Source organism: Odontesthes bonariensis, chromosome 6 (genome assembly GCF_027942865.1).
Source record: "Odontesthes bonariensis isolate fOdoBon6 chromosome 6, fOdoBon6.hap1, whole genome shotgun sequence".
NCBI classification, from domain to species: Eukaryota; Metazoa; Chordata; class Actinopteri; order Atheriniformes; family Atherinopsidae; genus Odontesthes; species Odontesthes bonariensis.
Window position 1 is genome coordinate 16,586,912 of NC_134511.1, and position 20,037 is coordinate 16,606,948.

Sequence of the window (20,037 nt, forward strand, 5' to 3'; positions counted from 1 at the left end):
TTATTTCGGACCAACTGGCGTTTTTAACTGTTTAATATTGTGTTTTTCTCTTTTCTTTTAGTGGCATTAGTCGGCTTTAGCGGAGGCTAGGCACGGTAGTGTGGTTCCCCTTCACAAGTTTGTAGTGTTAAAGTTCACTGGGACACAGTTTGCAGTGCTGCACCATTTTGTTATGATTGCTGAGAGCACGCGTGGTGAGTAAGTTGTTGCACTCCTGGAACACACCCTTCGGTAGGCTGCCTCCCTATAGCTGGCTTCTGTTCACCCCTTTTGTTAATTTCAGCATAAATGTTTATTCTTTTGTTAAAGAATAAATTTTGGTGCTTGTAAAATATTTTTTTTAATAAATGTTATATTTTCATAAGTTGAGTTATTTTGTGCCATTAATTCCTTTTCTTTTCAGATCTTCATTTAGTAATTATTTTGATTGAAATTAATAAACATCTTATTTTGGAACCACGTTTCTGTCCTGTATATTTGGGTACTGAACTTGTGTTGTCCGCTTGTTGTAAGAGATTTCCTGGGGTGAAATCCCCCAGGTGGCGTTGTCCTTCACCTCCCCACGCCACACCTGCGTACAAAACCCAACCCCAGTTCAGCGGTGGCTTGTTTTAACTTGTAGGATGTTTAATTTGACAAACAATCGCCACTACACGTCTTCAGATGTATGGGGTCATCATTTGTGGTTTGAAAGATCTCAACACATTCTTTGATGGCGACATGTCGGAATTGCATCTTCTTTTTGCTCCGCCATCTCTTATTGTAATGTGTGCAGAATTTCTTGAGGTGTGTTCTTGAAAGCAGCATATGAACTTTTCTGCATTGATGTTGCCATCCTAGAAGTGGAAAACACCAAATTTCTCCAATTTGTACTTGGAAATCATCGGATGTTGATGGAGTTGATGTGGAAGGTCAGAAGTTGGCAGAATATATTGCTACAGAAAGACCTCAGAGAGGCACAAAGCCAGAGTTTTGCAAGTTGGTGGAGCAGCAGATTTTTTGGTAAAAAATGGAAAGTATTAATTGGGTGTACAACTTATGGTAAAATTAATTTGAATCTGGAGGAGGAATTTAGTGAAAAGTTACAGACGTATTTGTTGAGAAATGGAATGTGCATCCTTAAAGGGATCGTTGCCGTATTTAGTATTTAGTATATGATAACTATATGTTTAATAATGCTAGGTGGTAGCCAAGCTGGCTCTAGTTTAGCTTCCTGCCAAGCTTCTGGACACGTAATTCGTTCACGGAGCAGGGTACGCGCACAGGGGGAAGGAGGAGCAGATTGCAGTTTGATAGACGGCATCAGTATCCAATCATTGTGAACGGTCCGTTCACAATGATTGATTGTATTTAAGAACGGTCCATTCACAATGATTGGATACTGTTTTTCCTAGATTGTAGGTTCTAGAGGCCACTAAAACTTTTCATATTTGTGTCAAAACTTTTAATTAATTGGTTGCAATGGGGGTGTGAAGAGTATTTCAAGCAATATGTAAAAAAAAATGTTCCAGAAAAAGATTCCCTACCCCATCTTTAATCTTGAGGGTTCATGTAGCCTGGTTATCCAACATGAATCTTACTTTGTCATTGTGGACTGTGGAACAGGAAATTTACAGGGGTTGGCATCAGAAATGGGTACATCTGTAGTGGAATTTAACACTTGCTTCAGTGATTTAATGATTCACATTATGAAGTCTGCGATTTCTGTACAAGAGAGTAGCTTTGGTTTAGAAGCATGTACATCAGTCATTGCTGACACACAGGTCACAGATGAATCTCATGGTGCCAGTTGAAGATACAGAGAGAAAAGCAGCCGCAGCAGGAGTACAACGAACGCCAAGCACAGGTATGACCAAAATAAAGATAATGTAGTGATTATTCATTAGTAAATAGATGTAACTCAATTTATGGCTGAGGGGAGAGTGGGGTAAGATGAGCCAGTGGGTTATTTGGCCAATCCTTTGTATCTTAGCAACCATGCACTTTGATTGTAGTCTGACCATTAATTTAGGAAGCATCCGTAATTTTTTTCCAAGTGAAAAAAGGTGAGATTTCGCATCGCATGAGCTACATAATACTAAAGTTAATTTAGGCAGCTGTTTTGGATTTAGTTTTAGACCAAAATGCTGATTAATTTCAGTGACACTTGTTCGTTTTACTTTGGTATTTATTTAGCTTTATTCAACAATCTTTGTGTTTTAGGGAAGATTACAACTTTGGTGTAATCTTTTAGTTGGGTTTCATGTTAAGTCATCTTTGAGGAAAGACATTTTTGAAAGAAACAAGTTGTTTTCAAAATTTCTCATGAGCTTGATTTAGATTCAATATGTAAAGTTTCCTCTTTAAAAAATGGGACCAGAGGGTGTGTTCCAACTATAGGGGAATCACACTCCTCAGCCTCCCTGGTAAGGTCTATTCGGGGGTACTGGAGAGGAGGATCCGCCGGATAATCGAATCTCGGATTCAGGAGGTGCAGTGTGGTTTTCGTCCTGGCCGTGGAACAGTGGACCAGCTCTGTACCCTCCGCAGGATCCTGGAGGGTGCATGGGAGTTCGCCCAACCGGTCTACATGTGTTTTGTGGACTTGGAGAAGGCGTTCGACCGTGTCCTTCGGGGACTCTTGTGGGGGGTGCTCCGGGAGTATGGAGTGCCGGACTCCTTGATATGAGCTGTTCGGTCTCTGTGTGACCGGTGTCAGAGTTTGGTCCGCATTGCCGGCAGTAAGTCGGACATGTTTCCTGTGAGGGTTGGACTCCGTCAGGGCTGCCCTTTGTCACCGATTCTGTTCATAAATTTTATGGACAGAATTTCTAGGCGCAGCCAGGGCGTTGAGGGGTTCCGGATTGGCGACCTCAGAATCGGGTCTCTGCTTTTTGCGGACGATTTGGTTCTGTTGGCGTCGTCGGGCCGTGACCTTCAGCTCTCACTGGAGCGGTTTGCAGCCGAGTGTAAAGCGGCTGGGATGAGAATCAGCACCTCCAAATCCGAGACCATGGTCTTCGGCCGGAAAAGGGTGGAATGCTCTCTCCGGGTCGGGAATGAGATCCTTCCCCAAGTGGAGGAGTTCAAGTATCTCGGGGTCTTGTTCACGAGTAAGGGACGAATGGAACAAGAGATCGACAGACGGATCGGTGCGGCGTCTGCAGTGATGCGGGCTCTGCACCGGCCCGTCGTGGTGAAGAAGGAGCTGAGCCAGAAGGCGAAGCTCTCGATTTACCGGTCAATCTATGTTCCTACCCTCACCTATGGTCACGAGCTGTGGGTAGTGACCGAAAGAACGAGATCGCAAATACAAGCGGCCGAAATGAGTTTCCTCCGCAGGGTGTCTGGGCTCTCCCTTAGAGATAGGGTGAGAAGCTCGGCCATCCGGGAGGGACTCGGAGTAGAACCGCTGCTCCTCCGCATCGAGAGGAGTCAGATGAGGTGGCTCGGGCATCTGGTGAGACTGCCTCCTGGACGCCTCCCCGGTGAGGTGTTCCGGGCCCGTCCCACTGGGAGGAGGCCCCGGGGGAGACCCAGGACACGTTGGAGAGACTATGTTTCTCGGCTGGCCTTGGAACGCCTCGGGGTCCCCTCAGAAGAGCTGGAGGAAGTGGCCGGGGACAGGGACGTCTGGCTCTCTTTGCTCAAGCTGCTGCCCCCGCGACCCGATCCCCGGACCAGCGGAAGATAATGGATGGATGGATGGATGGATGGATGGAAAGTTTCCCCCGGAACGGTTCAACTTTCCCACTGATCTGGATCAACTTACGAACTTACATTTGTCTTATTTTTACTAATCTTTAGGACCACATCAGTTAAAATTTGCTCAACTTACCCCACTCTCCCCCACTAACACGGTATCTTTCTGGTGTTACTGTTTTCTTTGTTCTGTCCATTTCATTCATGCAGATAGTTCAGAATGAAATTGCCCAGTTTGAGGCAATCAGGAAGATTGGCGAGTTAAAAGGAACCATTCACTAAAATAGTATAGTATTTATGTGGTGCTCTGCCTTTTAAATGTTTGTATTATATTATATATTCACCTTTGTATAACAATTTCATATGTCAACCTTTTCTGTTCTAGTGGTCAGGCCCTCCCATTAGATTTTACCCTTGGTGGCAGCAAACAGGACTGTAAAGTCTCTGAAGGTGGGACTAAGCTGATGTTACAGTCCAATACCAAGTATTTACAGGAAATCCGACAGAGGCTGAAGGATGATGCCAATACCAGTGAGCAGAGATTAAAAAGACTAGACAGATTCCTGGTGGAGCAGTTCAAGGCTCGTGAAGCTGAACAGGTCAAACTTTAACAATTTCTCTCATCCTGACAGGAACAAATACCTACAAAGGGAGAGTGAAAATTGATACATTGTGTGGTTGTCTGTTTCTACTTCATAAGAATATTTTATTATTTTAAGATCTTTTAGTTTAAAATGTGTTTAATGTTTAAAATAAAGCTCATATATCCTGTTTTATGTTTCGCTTTTCATTTGAACTCATCAGTTAACTTTTGTGCTTCTTCTGCTTTAGGAGGTACAACGAGAGCAGCAATTGGTGAAGCGCCTGACACGTCAGACTAAGCAGGAGCAGCGTTTGGTAGCTCAGCTTATGCAGATGCGTAAGCAGAAGCAGGTGATCCTGGCGAATCAGCTGTTCAAGGAGCAGCAGTACCAGCGGCGAAGAGAAAAGGACTTCCAGGAAGCTCTGTACAGCGAGACGGTGAGATAAGATAAATAAAGAAGAATCCTGGCTGTTGCAACTTTGTTTAAGGCTTTCTAAGCTACAGTATGAGTGATGTCATAGGGATAGTAAGGAAAGAATTGGTTTTGGTAGTTTGTAGTCTCAACATAGAGTAGGTTGTTACGAAAAGAGAATGAGGACTCTAAAGGAAAGAGTCAAGTAAGACTGTATCTGTTGTGTCTATTAAGCAGATTCCAGAGTATACAACTCTAGAAATGACTATAACTTTCCCTCATCCTAACCATAAATGAATTCAAAGTCTGACCCTCAAAAATCCTTCTGTACTCATTGGGGAAAATAAAATAAAAAATGCCCCCAGTATTCACAGGAAGTCCCAATGAGTACAAGTTCAACTTAAACTTTCCACTTTATTGTCCCCAAAAGGGGCGATTGAATGTGCAGCAAGACAACATAAGCACAGAGAACAACAACAGATAACACAGGACAAACATAAAGAGCAATTGGTCAGTAAAAGGTTAAAAGGACCTTAAATATGGTATACAATAAGATAAAAACATTATAAATAAATAAATAAAATAAGAAACATCATCACACCATAAAATGCCATAGACAACACCAGGGATCAGGTCAAGTGATCAATGAGGATGTGAATTTAAAAGGGAGATGGCACTGGGGACAAATGAATCAAGTCAAGTCAAGTCAAGTCAAATTTATTTATAAAGCACATTTAAAACAACCACAGTTGACCAACGTGCTGAACAGAAGTAAAAGCAAATAAAACAAAACAACAATAAAAAACAACACAGGGAATAAAAACATACAACATTAAAAAGAAAATAGAGAGAAGGGAGATAGAGAGAAGGAGAGAGAGCCAAGAATCAACTGGTAGGGAATGCCAAAGAGTACAAATGGGTTTTCAGATGCTTTTTAAAATGTTCCACCGACTGAGCAGCCCTAACGTGGGAAGGTAGGCCATTCCACAGAGACGGAGCCACGACTGCGAAAGCTCGGTCCCCTCGAGTTGAGAGCCTAGATCTAGGCACCACCAGGAGCATCTGGTTTGCGGACCGAAGTGCCCTGGCAGGGTTGTGTAGCTGCCGAAGCTCAGATAAGAAGGGTGGTGTCAACCCATTCATACATTTAAAAGCAATTAATACAATTTTGAATGAATACCTAAATCTGTTGGTTTTTACAGAGGGGAATCTAAAGCGTGAGCCAGATGGAAGTAGCTGAAAATCAGAGTGGAGGGGGTGGGCACTGACTGATAAAATAGACTCAGCCTTCCTCAGGGTGGCTTTCTTTTACAGGTCAGTGAGACTGCTTTGCTGGGCACCTATAATTTTGCCACTGACCTTCACAATTTTGGCAAGGGAGGTTTTGGCTTTCACGCTGAGGTTGTTGAACCAACAGGATGTAGAAAAAGATAAGACTGACTCAATGTAGGACCTATAAAAAAGCGTCATCATGATCTTGTCCCCATTGAATTTGGCTAGCTTGGGTAGACAAAACAGATGTTGTTGGCTTTTTTACAAATGTGTTCTGTGTTGATGTTAAAATTCAGTTTGTTGTCAATCCAACTACGGAGGTACTTGTAAGAGTCTACCACTCCTACAGCCTGCCCCTTGATAGTAGTGGTCAGGGCAGGGAGGGGGTTGCGCCTGAAGTCAATGACCATGTCTTTAGTTTTTGTGACATTCAGGTGAAGGTGCGAACTGTCGCACCAGGCCATAAAATCATCTAAAATGGGCCCATGATCTATTTCGTTTCCATGGAGAAGGCTAAGAATGATTGAATCATCTGCAAATTTCAGGACGTGTCTGTTTGTAAACTGGCTTCGGCAGTCATCAGTATACAGAATGTATAGCAGAGGAGACAAAACGCATCCCTGGGGTGATCCTGTGGAGGATGTCATTTTGTTAGAAAGTACCCCCTTTACCTTCACCTGCTGGGTTCTATTAGTTAAAAAGTCCAGAATCCACCCCACTAAACCATTATCCAACTTAACATTTCTTACCAACTTATCAACTAAAATGTGTGGTAGTATTGTATTAAAAGCAGACGAGAAGTCTACAAATAAAATCTTCGCATGTGTGTTGCTGCCCTCAAGATGTTTAAATAACATGTGCAGTAAAGTGGCAGTGGCATCCTCTACCCCACGTTGGGTCCTATAGGCAAACTATAAAGGGTCCAGGAATCTCTCTGTGGCAAATAAAATACACCTTTTCATGAGTCTTTCAAAACACTTCATCACCAAAGAGGTCAGGACAACTGGTCTAAAATCATTCAGGACCTTAGGGTGATTGTGTTTAGCCACAGGGACAATGGTAGAGTGTTTCCAGATTTAGGGGACTCTCTGTTGACTGGGAGAGAGGTTAAAAATATGATAGAATATTGGTGCAAGCTGCTCAGCACATGACATGAGCAGTCTGCCTCCTATATTATCTGACCCAGGACTCTTCTTCGGGTTAGTGTGTTTGAAAGCATTAGTCAAAGCATGTACATTGAAAGGCGAGGGAACACTGTCAGTAAGGTGATGTTTCAACTCTGAGATGGTGTTGTTAAATATTGGCGAGTCAAACCTCAGGTAAAATGAATTAAGTTCTTGTGCAAGCAGTTTATCGCAGTTAAAACCATCCAATACAACTTTAGAGTCCCTTGTTTCTTTAGTCCCAGCTATAGTCTTCATACTATTCCATGCAGATCCTAAATTATTTTTCCCCAACTCCTCTTCAAGCTTAGCTTTATAGTCACGTTTTGCCCTCCGTATTTCGGTAAGTGTGCAGTCAGAATTTTTGCTCCATAATGTTGGAAATACAAGTAAACACACATACACGTCACACTCCTACATTTTTTCTTGATTATCTTTAAATGTAACGATTGAGTGGTAATAGGGTTCAGAGATAACTGACAGAGGAGGGGAGTTCAAAAGGGTTTATTGGTGCAGGTGAGGGGGGTCCTAGTTCTGGGGAGCCGAAGTTCCTTTATCCAAACACAGATTGATTCAGAAGGCACAAGAGTCCAAATTCGAAGAGGAAAAAAACTGATTCATTAACAAGCTCAGGGAGCAAGCAAGAATCAAATCCAGGTCCGGTCCAAGGTCAGAGCCAAATGTTCCAGAAATATCCAAACATACAATCCAAAAGGTATAATCCAAAGGCAAAATCCAGGAGGCAGAAAAAAGGTCAAGACAGGGCAGACAGGTCAAAAAACTTACAGAGCCGATCAGGGGTTGAGGCAGAGATCGGGGTCAAATACAGGTCCAGGGTCCGGTAATACTAGATAACAAAACAGAGGTTAAAGCTGGCGCGTGAACTTTCAAGAAGTTGGCACAATCTGGCAACAGGCAAGAGCTGTAGACATGTATAAGAAGGGGAGAGGACAGGTGAGAATGATTAGTGTCACAGGAAGTGAGCTAGAAACCATGACATTAAACGTGTTAAGAAAATATAAAAAATAATCTTACTGAGCAGTTTACCTTCCTTAATCACTTACAAGGCAAATGGCATGAACATTTAACCTATGCTTTCTCCACTCATTCCATCTCTCTTAACTGGGCTTGGTGAAGGTTCTGGCTCAGCAGGCTAAGTTGGCCCGTGCAGAAGAGATCAGAAAGGAGCTTGAATTCTGTGACAGGATTGCTGCAGAACGAGCTCTTAGCAGACACAAGAAGCACTTTGAGAGCTGCAAGGACATAGTGGGACAAATAGTGGACCTGGCAACCAAGGTTGGAGAATATCGTCAGCTCACTGGGAAGTACGTAACATGTTTGATCCACTTTTTCTGTTTTATGTCTCTCGTGAAGAAATACCAAAAACATAAAAGTGGTATGTGGGCTTAAATCAGAACTGACCTATTTTTCAGACCGTTAACGAATGTGGAGGAATGTGTTATTAAAAAATGCCTTTTTTTTGTTAGTGTTTGGAATGTGTTGTAAGTTTAGTAAATAGTTCTTGTTTGGGGACTTCGGAATGTGAAGCATAGCATTGAGGTGCTGAAAGTTCAAATCCTCCCAATGTCTGTATATGCTCAACATATCTATTATCTAGCAATTCTCATGATCTAATACAATAAATTTGCAAATTCAGTATGCAACCCTGCGCAATTTATAGTATGTATATTCTGTCAGTTTTTTTACATGTGCACTGTATCAGCTCTTTTAAACAAGGCCGACAAAAGCATTTCTGTTCATTTCAGTCATTTTCTGTCATGAATAAATGAATGCATGCAGATAGCATTAAAGAGTACACAAACAGTACATTATAAGGTACTTGGTACGTTTTTGATTAAGTTGATCAAAAAGATCGAACTAGTTTCAGATGTGGGATTTAATTTTACTCGCAATTTTGGGTCCAGTTTTGCCTGCTGTAGTCTTTTATGTTGTCATGACCAGTCTGATTCCAGGGAACCTAATGAGAGAGTGGAAGGAATTGCTGTTCAGAGGTCTGCCTCTCTATGAGCCCACAAAAAGCCATCAGCTTGAATTGCCCTCTTCACTAGACCCCGCAGAGCTTAAAAAGCAGGAGATACTCAACAACCTGGAATATGATGAGTACACTGTGAGTTTGAAACACGAGTACAGTCATTTCAAATCTAGTTTATGTGAAATTTAAATTTATAAAATTTATGTATGATCAATCAAATATGTGTGTTTAACTACACATGCATGTAGCATATATTTGTCAAAATATATATAATATTTTAGGAAAAAAAAGCTGTACACATAGCCAATCTAGCTGTGTTCTTTTTACACTGAAAAAGTTTGGTGTTTGAATAAAAACCCAGAGCTAAACATTTTCTCTGTTTTTTGTTATGTTTCAGAGTTTGGTTGGTGAGTGGGCGTGGCCAGAGGAAGCAGAGGAGACTAAATTACCCCTAACTGCCAACGACATTCTTGCACACGTTATCCAACGACTGAAGAAAATTGTTCACCCTCCAGTCCTCGAACCGTCTTGCCCTTTATTTTCTCACTTTGCCCTTAAGGCCTGCATCCTAGGAAAGCTTTGCACAGGCAAGACCACCTGCCTGGCCAAGATTGCCAAAGGTATGCAGTCTGTGCAAAAATGCAAGCACACACAGAAACACCGTTTTGCACCACATGATGATTACCTAACTAAAATTTGATATTAAAAGTGGAAGCTGATTATGTGTGTTCCTTTTTTTTTTTTTTTTTTTTGCTCCAGCACTTGGCATCCATGTCATATCGGCTGACACACTGATTACAGAAACTCTGCAGGCTTACAAGAATGAAAGTGATGCAAGCGAGGTACGGTGCTGTAACTTCAAAAGTATCATTTTTCATTTGATCAAAGCTCATGATTTTGCTTCAGAAGTATTTATCAAAACCATAACAACTATACTAGTCTCATGTTTTGGTCTAAAATTCATTAACATGCATCTCCTTTTTACCAAAAAGACAAAGGAGATGTCTTACATGCTTCACAGCTTTAAACAACCCTTTTTATAAAGAATCAACAGGTTACAGAGCAGCAGGGAGAGACGGACAATGATCATCCCCTTAAATCACCAACATCAGTGAAATCTGGTGGGTTTTTGAAGCCTCACGGTCCTACTCTATTCTGGGCTGTTTTGTATTTAAATTGTGCGTTATTGTTTAAATTGTGTGTTATTTGCTTGTAATAAAAAGTGTTTTTGAGAGGTCCGTATTGATTTGGTATGTGCAGCTTAAATTTCTTTTTTTTTTTCAGATAAAAATATTAAAGGTGAAAGTAGAAACTTTAATGCAAAAGTAAGTGTATTTTTTTCTTTCTTTTTTTTTCTCATAGTGTATGTGTGAGCCACTTCTTCTGTTTAGTATTTACATACTCGTGTAAAATATATTCAGCACTAGCCATTCTAAAGAGATCTCCCTTTTTTTTAGCAGACAACATAATAGACTGGGAAAATGGAATGATTTGAAATTCTAAATAGGAATTATATGTTTTTCTTGTATCTGAAACTAAACGTGTCAGTTTTCACCATGTGTCCCTCATTCAGCCGTCTCATGCAATGCGTGGAGCGGTTGCAGAAAAAGAGATGAGGAAAGGTAACGCCATCCCAAATGAGCTGTTAGTGGACATTGTGGTAGAAGCAATCGGGTGAGAATATAACTGGCATTGCAGTCCATGTGTTTAATACTGTTGTCTTAATGTCATGTCTTTCATAGAAAAAAACCTAAATGGTAAAATCTTATTTCAACATATAATGTGGATAAATAACCACCTCAAGACACTTGAATAGTTGCTGTGTCCTTACTAGTCAGCTTCCAGCTCAGTCAGGCTGGATCCTGGATGGCTTTCCATACGACGTTAACCTCGCCCACCTGTTAGAGAAAGCCCTGGGTGGGTCTGCAGATGAAGGCAATGAGGTTGCAAACAACAGATCAAACCTTGCTGCTGATCCTGATTCACCTGGACCTCCACCAACCCCTGCACCTGTGCTGGACTTAGTTCTCCTGCTGGATATCCCCAATGAGTGTGTGGTCAGACGTGCATACAGCTATTTGGGTATGTCACACTGATTGGAGCTTAATGTTGTGTATATATGTGCACTGTTTACTCTGTGTACAGGTGTATTATAAGTTAGATATGAATTTTGTGCTAATGAGGTTGTCTTGCTCCCAAATCTTGTTCAGATACAGATACTGCTGCCGCAACCTTCCACCCCAAAGACAAGATCTTGTATCAGGCACAGATTCCACACAGGTAATAAAGAGGAACCAGGTGGCAAACTTAGAGCAGCACATTGCCTCTGCCGCATGATCATAACCAGCATCATTTTTTTCATCAACATTTCTACCTAAGGATCACAGCTTTTCAGGATACCTGGCCAGCATTGGAGAAATGGTTTGGTGAAAAGCAAAACATTTTGGTCCGCCTCGATGCAGACGTAGATGAGGGTGAGCTTTACGGCAAAGTGGAGTCTATCTTGCAACTTGCTATGCAGAAAAAACAGAAAAGTAAGATTCTTGCATTGTCACTCTCAGAAGCAGTTTGTCCAGGCTTCCATATAACTGTGAAACAATCCATTTGATTCTATTGTACATGTACCTTACAGCAATACCAAATTCACAATATTACAACATATTCCTTCATCAGCTCGTGCCAGTTCACTTGTTGAAGATGTAGTTCTAGACAATATAAATGCTCCGGACACTTCTCCAACCCCAAATCCTTGTGAAGACCAGCGTCCAGCTCTCAGTGAACAAGAAGTTGACCCCCCAGAGTCTCTCTCCTGCCTTAAGAAAGAAGAAGTCCAAAGTGAGTGGTTACTTTCCAGATCCAATACACAATACAATTCTGGGAACTTTGTTGCATGTCCTTCCCCTCCCTCTGCCCTCGGCTAAGCCTAACCCTGTCAAGCAACTTCTTATTCTAAAGATCATATACTTTTATGCCTTATCAATAGGATTCCCTGGGGATGTGTCACCTTCCTCATTGTCTAATGAGGACTCTAAAGGAGCCCCCAAGAACCTTTCTGAGTCACCCTCCTGTGGCGGGGGTTCATCCAATCAGGTCTACGTAGACCTACCCCTTCCTCTGGTAGGATAAAACTTTTATGTTTTGTTTTTTTAGGGTTGGGAATAATCCTAATTTTTGAATTTTTTTAAGTAAAAACAAAATTCAAATCCACTCACTTGGGTTACTGGAAGGTGGCCTTCTACATGGCTTTCATTTAGCTGGTAGGCATGTACTCTACTGCCTGCATTACCTGTCATAGTTTATTACCAATTATTGGCATGCAAAGAAGGAGATGTGAAATAAGACTTTGGAGAAATGTGTCACACTGTCCTCTGTCTGTTATATATTCCTTCTCTTCCTCCCTGCGACCCATTTGCTCATGACTTTCCCTCTTTGTCTATCTTTAGGAGATAGCAGAGTACCTGTGCTCATACTGGGACACTGCGTGTGATTCGTATGTGAATGATGTCAAAAAGGTTATGCAGCAGCTGCGGTCACAACGCACTCTTATTGATCGTCAGCTTTTCAGCATCAGGTAGAACAAACATAATTTGGTTTCAGGTTTCACATCTAAATACAGCAACACACTTATGACCCGTTAATGGATGCAATTTGATACAATTTGATACAATGTCAACATGTTGATTATTCTTATATTTATTACTCTAGACTTTGTTCTAATTGTTTATGGTTACAGAATAACATGAAATTGAAACTACTGAGTATTTATTATCTGCCTGAGAATTCAGTATCAGCAACAGGTTGCCTGTTCTCATTTTAAGATGCAATAGGATGAAACTCAAGTGTACACAATTAGTGGGAAAATATATGTTAATGAAACATTTTATTTGAGACGTGATATTTATTAATGCAAAAGTGCATCAACTCATTTTCTGGTTCCACAGAGAGAGATATAAGCATTTTTTGCAACGCCCAGATTTGAAGCAGGAGTTAGTTTCTAAATGGCAGAAGGACTTCAATAACATACCTGATGACATGAGAGAAGATGAGGATACCAAAGCAGAGCTACACCTGAGACTGGATGTGAGACTTTGCCTCACACTGTTATGCAAAACTAACATTATTAAAGTGATCACACAAAAGCATACTTAAAGATGACATTCTCGAGTGTTTGCGTGCGGTTCTGATATTTACACAGGAATTGCGTGAACCTTTGTGGGACATTACTGACAAGCGTAAAGAGAAAGATGAGCAGGAGAGGACCGCTCTCATGTGTGAGGGCTGGTTGGAGGACCACACTACTATCCTCATCAACCACCATTCTGTACTAATGCAGGTGAATTACAGTTGATTGAAGAATTTCTATTGGCCATCTCTTTTTTTATTTTAACCCACAATGCTTTCCTGCTTCCCTCACCGTGACTTAGCTTTTGATAAAACTATCAAATTGGATTGATTTTGTCGTCCAGGTAGAGCTGAGCCGTTTCCAGCAAACACTCCGTACCCTGAGGGTCTATTATTGGAGCATGCACAGACGGGTGCCACTTGAAACACTCCCCAAATGTTCCTATATTCGCCTGTTGGAAAGCCCTGGAATTAAAGATCAGGATGAGAGGCATGAGACATACTCAATCATTATTAACCAAACTAATTAATGCAATGAAGTAAATGAAAAAACGGGTTAGGTATAATGGATGTTCATATGAAAATATTTATTGTGTTTTATTCGTAGAAACACTGAGGGCACAAGTGAGCGAAGTCCGATGAATAATCAAGAGGGCAAGAAAATAAAATTGTAAGCAATTGCCCACAATGTTGTCTGCCCTCTGTTTGTGTTAACCCAAATACTTTGCAGCAGAACTACATGTAAACACTAAATAGTTATCTCTCTTTTTCTACAGCACTCCCCTCCACAGACGTCCCGACTCCTCAGAAGCAGCCTCCAAGAAGGCCGAGCAGGATGAGTCAGAACCTGAGAAGGTCAGAATACCTGCCTCAAACAAATTAAGATATTCACTAAGATACTCAGAAATGTCAGTAGATTGTGACCCTTTTCCCGGTTTGCTTTAGCTTATAGATAAGAAACTCATCTCTGACTACGAGGAGGAAGTTAAAGCTATCAGCCAATTGGTAATAATCTATGGAGGTGATATGAATAGTATATACTACTTGTTTGTTTTATTTTGACTTATATATGCTATGCATTTGTTTAGGTGTCAGCAGAGGCCCAGCAGAGGCAAACAAAAGAGCAGAATGAAGGATTACAGGAGGAGGAGAAGAAGAAGACGGAGAATGCCTCTACAAGTGCAAAGAAAGCCAAAAACGAAAAGCAGCCATCGAAAAAACAGAAAGGCAAACCCTGTGTCAACTGATAAGAAATCTGAGGAATTGTGTTCCAATGTGCACCTTATTTTTCAGTTGACCTTCTGTATCCTTATCATCTCTCACCATTTTGTTCTCCCCCAGCACCAGCTGATGACTCAGAGAAGACTCAGATGAACTCAGAGAGGACTCCTGATCAGGAGAGAGGAGAGAAAATAAATAAAGAGTTTGCAGCTGCACTGAATCATGAGGGTATGCCAGCACCCGCGTATACACACACACACACACACACACACGTGCACACTTATATTCACATATTACATTCAACGGTCCTTTTAACACATTGTTACGTTATTAAAATGCTTTGTAGTTTTGATTAATATAAGATGTATACCTGCGGGTATGTCAGTTTTCACATGTGTGCAGGTAGGTAGTTGCATTATGCACAAACAGTGCAGGCTGTTCTGTGTGCATGTGGTATGTGTTACTATCTTTGTGTTTCTCCTTTTGTGTGTTCTCTAGAGAATGTGGCAAAAGTGCGCATTGAACAGGTGAAAGGTCACGGTCTGATGATGGTGCACTCCCTGCAAAGGAGGGCACAAGAGACCTTCAACAACATGGACAAGTGGTTACAAGCACGCTATCTAGCAGAAATGAAGTGGTACGATATATGAAGCATAGCAAGGCACTGCATAACAGAAAGGGTGCTTTTCATTAGTGTAATTTTGAAAGAAAAACATTTCTTTATTTTATTACCTTTTTCTTGGATAATGCCATATGTGTGAAGGAGGAGAATTAATGACTCCAGAATACATTGGAGTTGCACTATGTTTACGCTCTGATTTAAACAAATTGATCTACAAACCGAAAGTGTTGCTGAAGTCACTCTATAATTGTAAAATGCATACTAATGTGGAAAAACTAGGATTTAAAAATGGATTATTTCTAAAATGCTTAAACCTAGAAGTTGAAATGATATTTTTGTCATACATTGAGCATGGAAAATATGCATGACGTATGTCTCTCTCTTCCTCTCTAGTATTGACCAGTTGACAGAAGTGGTTCGCCACCACATAGAGGCTGGCAGTAAGCTGCAGTATGAGCTGGTGTTGGTTTGTAGTAGCTTTCCTTCATATTTGAATATCTACCTAAGTATTTAAACATTAATTGTTAAATTCCACAATGTAACAATTGTACAACATTGTCCATTACGTTACTCCAGGAAGGCTCAGACTTTTATCTGAATGGAGACTGTCTGTTTGTGGCAAGCCCGGCTCCTCCTCCCCATCCACCCGCTTTAGAGAAACCTTTACAGTCCACTCCAACGATCACTTAGCTAGAATCTCTCCACCATCAGCTATACAGCATTGCTCCATCAGGTGGATAAAAAAGAGACAACTTGTGCTGTAACTGGGTCATTCAATCCTCCTATCCATTAATCCATCCACCGTTCTTTTTCCTTTTGTTTCTGACTTTCAGGCCTTATGTCCAGTCCTGAGTTCTGCAGTTTGCTCACAGATACGATCACTATTTCTATGGGCAGAAACACCCTACCGGTACCCTGGATGGGCATGAATGAAACAAAGGTATACAACACGAAGTCAAACTCAAATCAGAAACTTCTATGACAAAACACATGTGACCGTGTCCATGGGCCTCACAGAGATGTTCCAGATGTTCCAAATGTTCTTTCAGTTCTTTGTCTCCTGTTCTCAGTTGATGGAGATTGTGTCTTTGCTGACGGACAGCTTTGAGCTGATAGACTGGCGGCGGTTTCTGCTCAGTGCTGCTCTCCCCTGGCCATTTCCCTCACTAACTCAGTTGCTGGATGTGCTGAAAAGTTTCAAGGTAGCAGATGCTGGTAACACAGACTATGTTAACAAGGAGCACTACCTACAGGTTAGTCCCTAACTGAGATTCTGATTTGCTATGTAAACATTTCAACTGCATTCGAGATCAAATTAAGTCTTTGTTCTCTCGATAAACCTGCTTTACAAGTTACCTTTCCACTCGAATCCTTGGTAGTTCTCTTTGTGCCATTACTGTGTACTGAGACTTTTCCTGAAGCAGGCCTTTGCTTATGTTGATGTGGCAACATATGTTGATTTCTGCATGTTATAAACTCTATATGATATGTAGTTAAGTATATAATAAAATATCAAATGGAAAGTGTAGCTCCCCAAATGTAACATTAGAATAAGCCACTGTCCTCATCTCCTTCGTCAACAGATCCAGTTGTGGTTTTCCAGTGAGATGGGGAAGACTGTTCCAGAGGACCCCTCTGAGCCTTTACCTTATGACCGTCTGGCCAACCTTCGTAAGGTAAACGCCTCACAATTTGTTTCCACCAGCAACGTACACAACATAAAGGTTACAAATAAAATGACAAACTGACAGAGAATAATGAACACAGTGCATACATCTGATAGATAAATAGCACATCGCCCAATTTCAGAATATTATCATAAAGAATTCTTTCAGTTTTTGGTGGTATCTTGTTATGAAAATAAATGACCCCAATACACTGAACTGACAGCAGACAGTCACATCAGTTATGATCTAAACCCCACAGTGATGTGTTTACAGTTCCAATAAACAGCACTGTGAAAGTTGAATTTAGTTAACGATGATGTTTTTGTCTTGCTTGCCTCTTAGTTCTTTTTCCAGTTATTTGCAGACCACGCCTTCTCTCCCTGACCTGTATTCAAAATTGGTCTCTCTGTCTCTCCATTTGTCCATCAGAACATTCATAGGGTGATACTGGCTCACCACGAGGAAGGAGAGGCGAACTGTTTGACAGTTTCCAGAAGGATATGACAAGATTCAGTCCTTTATGCAATACTTTCTGAAGACAACATGTTGATTTAGACATATTTAGGTTTTGAATATTCGTGATAGAGTTTGCTTGTTCTCCCCATGTATGCGTGGGTTCTCTCCTGGTAATCCAGCTTCCTCCCACTGTCCAAAAACATGCATGTTAGAATAATTGGTGTCTCTAAAATTGTCCCTAGGAGTGAGTGTGTGTGGTTGTTTGCCTCGTTTGTCTCTCTGTGCTCCTGTGATGGACTGGTGACCTGTCCAGGATGTACTCTGCTTCTCGCCCGATGACCGCTGGGTTAGGCTCCAGCCCCCCCGCGACCCGACCGACGGATTCAGCGGTATAGATAATGGATGGATGGAGGGTCTTAAACAACTTTCCTCAGATGGGTTCTAGTTGTAAATTTAATTTGCTAATTATGAGTAACTTTATTTGAATAATTTCAGTGCTTTATTTAGATTAGATTTTTCTTGCTAAAATTTCTGCTAAAATTCTTTGTTCGTTATTTGTTTAGAATATTTTGCTAATTGGGTCACACTGGGCACCTGTGGCTATTTATGAAGGTAGGCACCTGGAGTACCAACATGCACCAGGGTGGGTCAATGGTTTTTACCAGAGAAAGGGAGAGAGCAGTAGGTTTTCTTTGTCCTTTTGTTTGTTTTATTGTTTGGAAATAAATAATCAGAAAAATGCAAGAATTCATTTTTGGACATTCATCTTCTTTTGCCTGCGTTAAACCACATCCCCATGGTGCATCAGTGGTCTTTTGATATAAAACATGTTCTTATTTAAATGTGCCTTCATCAATCTTGTTTTCACTGGTCTAACATTGTGTCTATTTCAACTAGCTTTCTCAGTAGTGTGTTCTTTTTCTAAACTATTATAACTATTGTCATAAGAAATAATCATTTCGCATCTACATGTTTCTACTTTGCCTTCTTACATTAGAAATACTTTGTGACTGATATACAGTTAAATTATTCAATTATTTATCATTAACGTAATATTGATATTATTATTGATATTTTGTCTTACAATTCAATTCAATTCAAAAATACTTTATTTATCCCAGAGGGAAATTAAATGTTGATGTAGCTCAATTAAATCAAGGAGTTATTATAGATGCTGATGGCTGTGGGCAGGAAAGATTTCCTGTAGCAGTCCGTTTTGCATCCAAACTGAAGAAGCCTTTGACTGAAGAGACTCTGTTTTCGATAACAGTCTCATGGAGAGGATGTTCAGGGTTGTCCATAATTCTCTTGATTTTATGCAAAATCCTTCTTTGCATTATTGTCTCCAGAGGTTCCACAGTCGTCCCCAGAACGGAACCAGCCTTCTTTATCAGGTTGTTGAGTCTCTTTAGGTTTTACATCAAAGGCAAAAACTGTTAATGTTCTATACTTAAGAAAGTGGCAGACGACCAGCTTAACTCAGGCCTGCCCCCTGGTGGTCTGACTGAGTTACACCATTGAGCTGAACTCTGGGCCTTTATCGGCGGAGTTACCCCAACATCTTATGCCTTACACTGTGCTGGTGGGAGATCTGTTTAATAAACCTGCAAAGCCTCTGGAACAGGTCTCTTCTATTGATGCACGTAGGTAAAAAATACATATCTGTGACTCAACAGTTTCCAGATTAACAACCTTTCTTTCCCTCTCCTTCAGTTCACGCTGGGCTCTTTTTCCTCCCAGCAGCACATTAATCTGTCTCTCATCCTTCAGGCCATCCTTACTGATTCACATAACCCAAAACTTGCGATCCTGCAGGACTTTGACCTGTGGATATGCAGTTTTGCAGAGTCAGGTTTTATTGTTGTGACCCTTGCAGTGATTACTTCAGTGTCTGTGGATCCTCTGCAAGTGGAAAAAAGGGCAGAATTCCCCTGTGGGTGTTCTGGAGGTTAAAGCACAATACAGTTCATACAGGCAGGAAAAATATCATTTTGACTTTGTGTCACGTGCAAAATTTCATAAGCACACAAAGAAAAGTTTTAGCAGTAGCCTTTTCACCTTGACAGACATCGTAATCTCACGCTATTGAACTGGCAGCCAGTTAATGACCTGCTCAGTGGGAACAGTCTGCTTCTATTTCACTTTTCTGCAAAATTGTTCAATCTTATCAGATTCCATTTTAGTATGAGATAGGTCATTGCTCAGGGCATTGAATTGACTGCCTGGCAGAAGGCCAAAAATACTGAAGATTTGTTTTAGGCACTGAACCCATACTGCAATGGAGAATTCATTCTTTGTAAGACCCAAACTCTCTTACTACCTTTACTTAGTGATAATCGTTTCTCTTTTTTTCTTGTTTATGACGGGCCACAAAAAAAGTTGTGTAATGTGTACAATGCTGTTCCAGTGCTGGGAATTCCTCTGTTTGGAAACCAGTTCGATATGGTACTGAAGGCTGGCCCTGTGGATGGAACGCAGTCTGACCAGTGGGGGTGGCACTCCTTTGAAGCCAGCCCCTCTAGCAGAACCATGGTGCCAGAGAGAGTGCTTCTTTTTTTTTCACCCGGGGATTCTTGGACCTGTAGTCCTTTGTTGGCCGTTGTGTTGAACAAGAACACAAACAAGCAAAATAGTGGGACTAAAGAATTTCTCAAGGACACTTCCATTTTGTATTTCAGTTTTGCGCTACAACACTGAGTGCCAGTATGAGAACTTTTGATAAATGTATTCTTGCTCTCCTTGAGTAATCCAGATGCTTAGTAAATAAGCCATAATTGTGATTCTTGCAGTAAAAGTAGCGCAGAATTTCAATATGAAACCTAAAAAGCTACACCTCACTGCCTAA

General features: G+C 41.1%; 1 protein-coding gene across 1 annotated transcript; it reads left to right on the forward strand.

Annotated features, from left to right (window-relative positions):
• The first annotated feature begins 1,569 nt into the window (after positions 1–1,569).
• Positions 1,570–17,120, forward strand: LOC142382735 (sperm flagellar protein 2-like). The gene is made up of 30 exons (XM_075468854.1): positions 1,570–1,635; positions 1,790–1,846; positions 3,892–3,937; positions 4,033–4,280; positions 4,513–4,701; positions 8,249–8,436; positions 9,074–9,239; positions 9,502–9,724; positions 9,864–9,946; positions 10,150–10,225; positions 10,389–10,429; positions 10,678–10,778; positions 10,939–11,186; positions 11,315–11,384; positions 11,484–11,638; positions 11,802–11,987; positions 12,094–12,221; positions 12,548–12,675; positions 13,046–13,184; positions 13,300–13,437; positions 13,571–13,716; positions 14,315–14,337; positions 14,568–14,675; positions 14,946–15,084; positions 15,463–15,535; positions 15,646–15,758; positions 15,916–16,009; positions 16,140–16,322; positions 16,653–16,745; positions 17,079–17,120. Exons 1-30 carry the CDS (start codon positions 1,570–1,572, stop codon positions 17,118–17,120), a joined length of 3,690 nt encoding a protein of 1,229 aa, XP_075324969.1.
• Positions 17,121–20,037: the final 2,917 nt, after the last annotated feature.

Coding starts and splice junctions, on each gene's coding strand:
- LOC142382735 (XM_075468854.1), top strand. CDS start 1,570: ATGAATCTTACTTTGTCATTGTGGACTGTGGAACAGGAAATTTACAGG. Junction 10,226..10,388: donor ACCAACATCAGTGAAATCTG/GTGGGTTTTTGA, acceptor TTTTTTTTTCAG/ATAAAAATATTAAAGGTGAA. Junction 11,988..12,093: donor ACAATACAATTCTGGGAACT/TTGTTGCATGTC, acceptor CAATAGGATTCC/CTGGGGATGTGTCACCTTCC.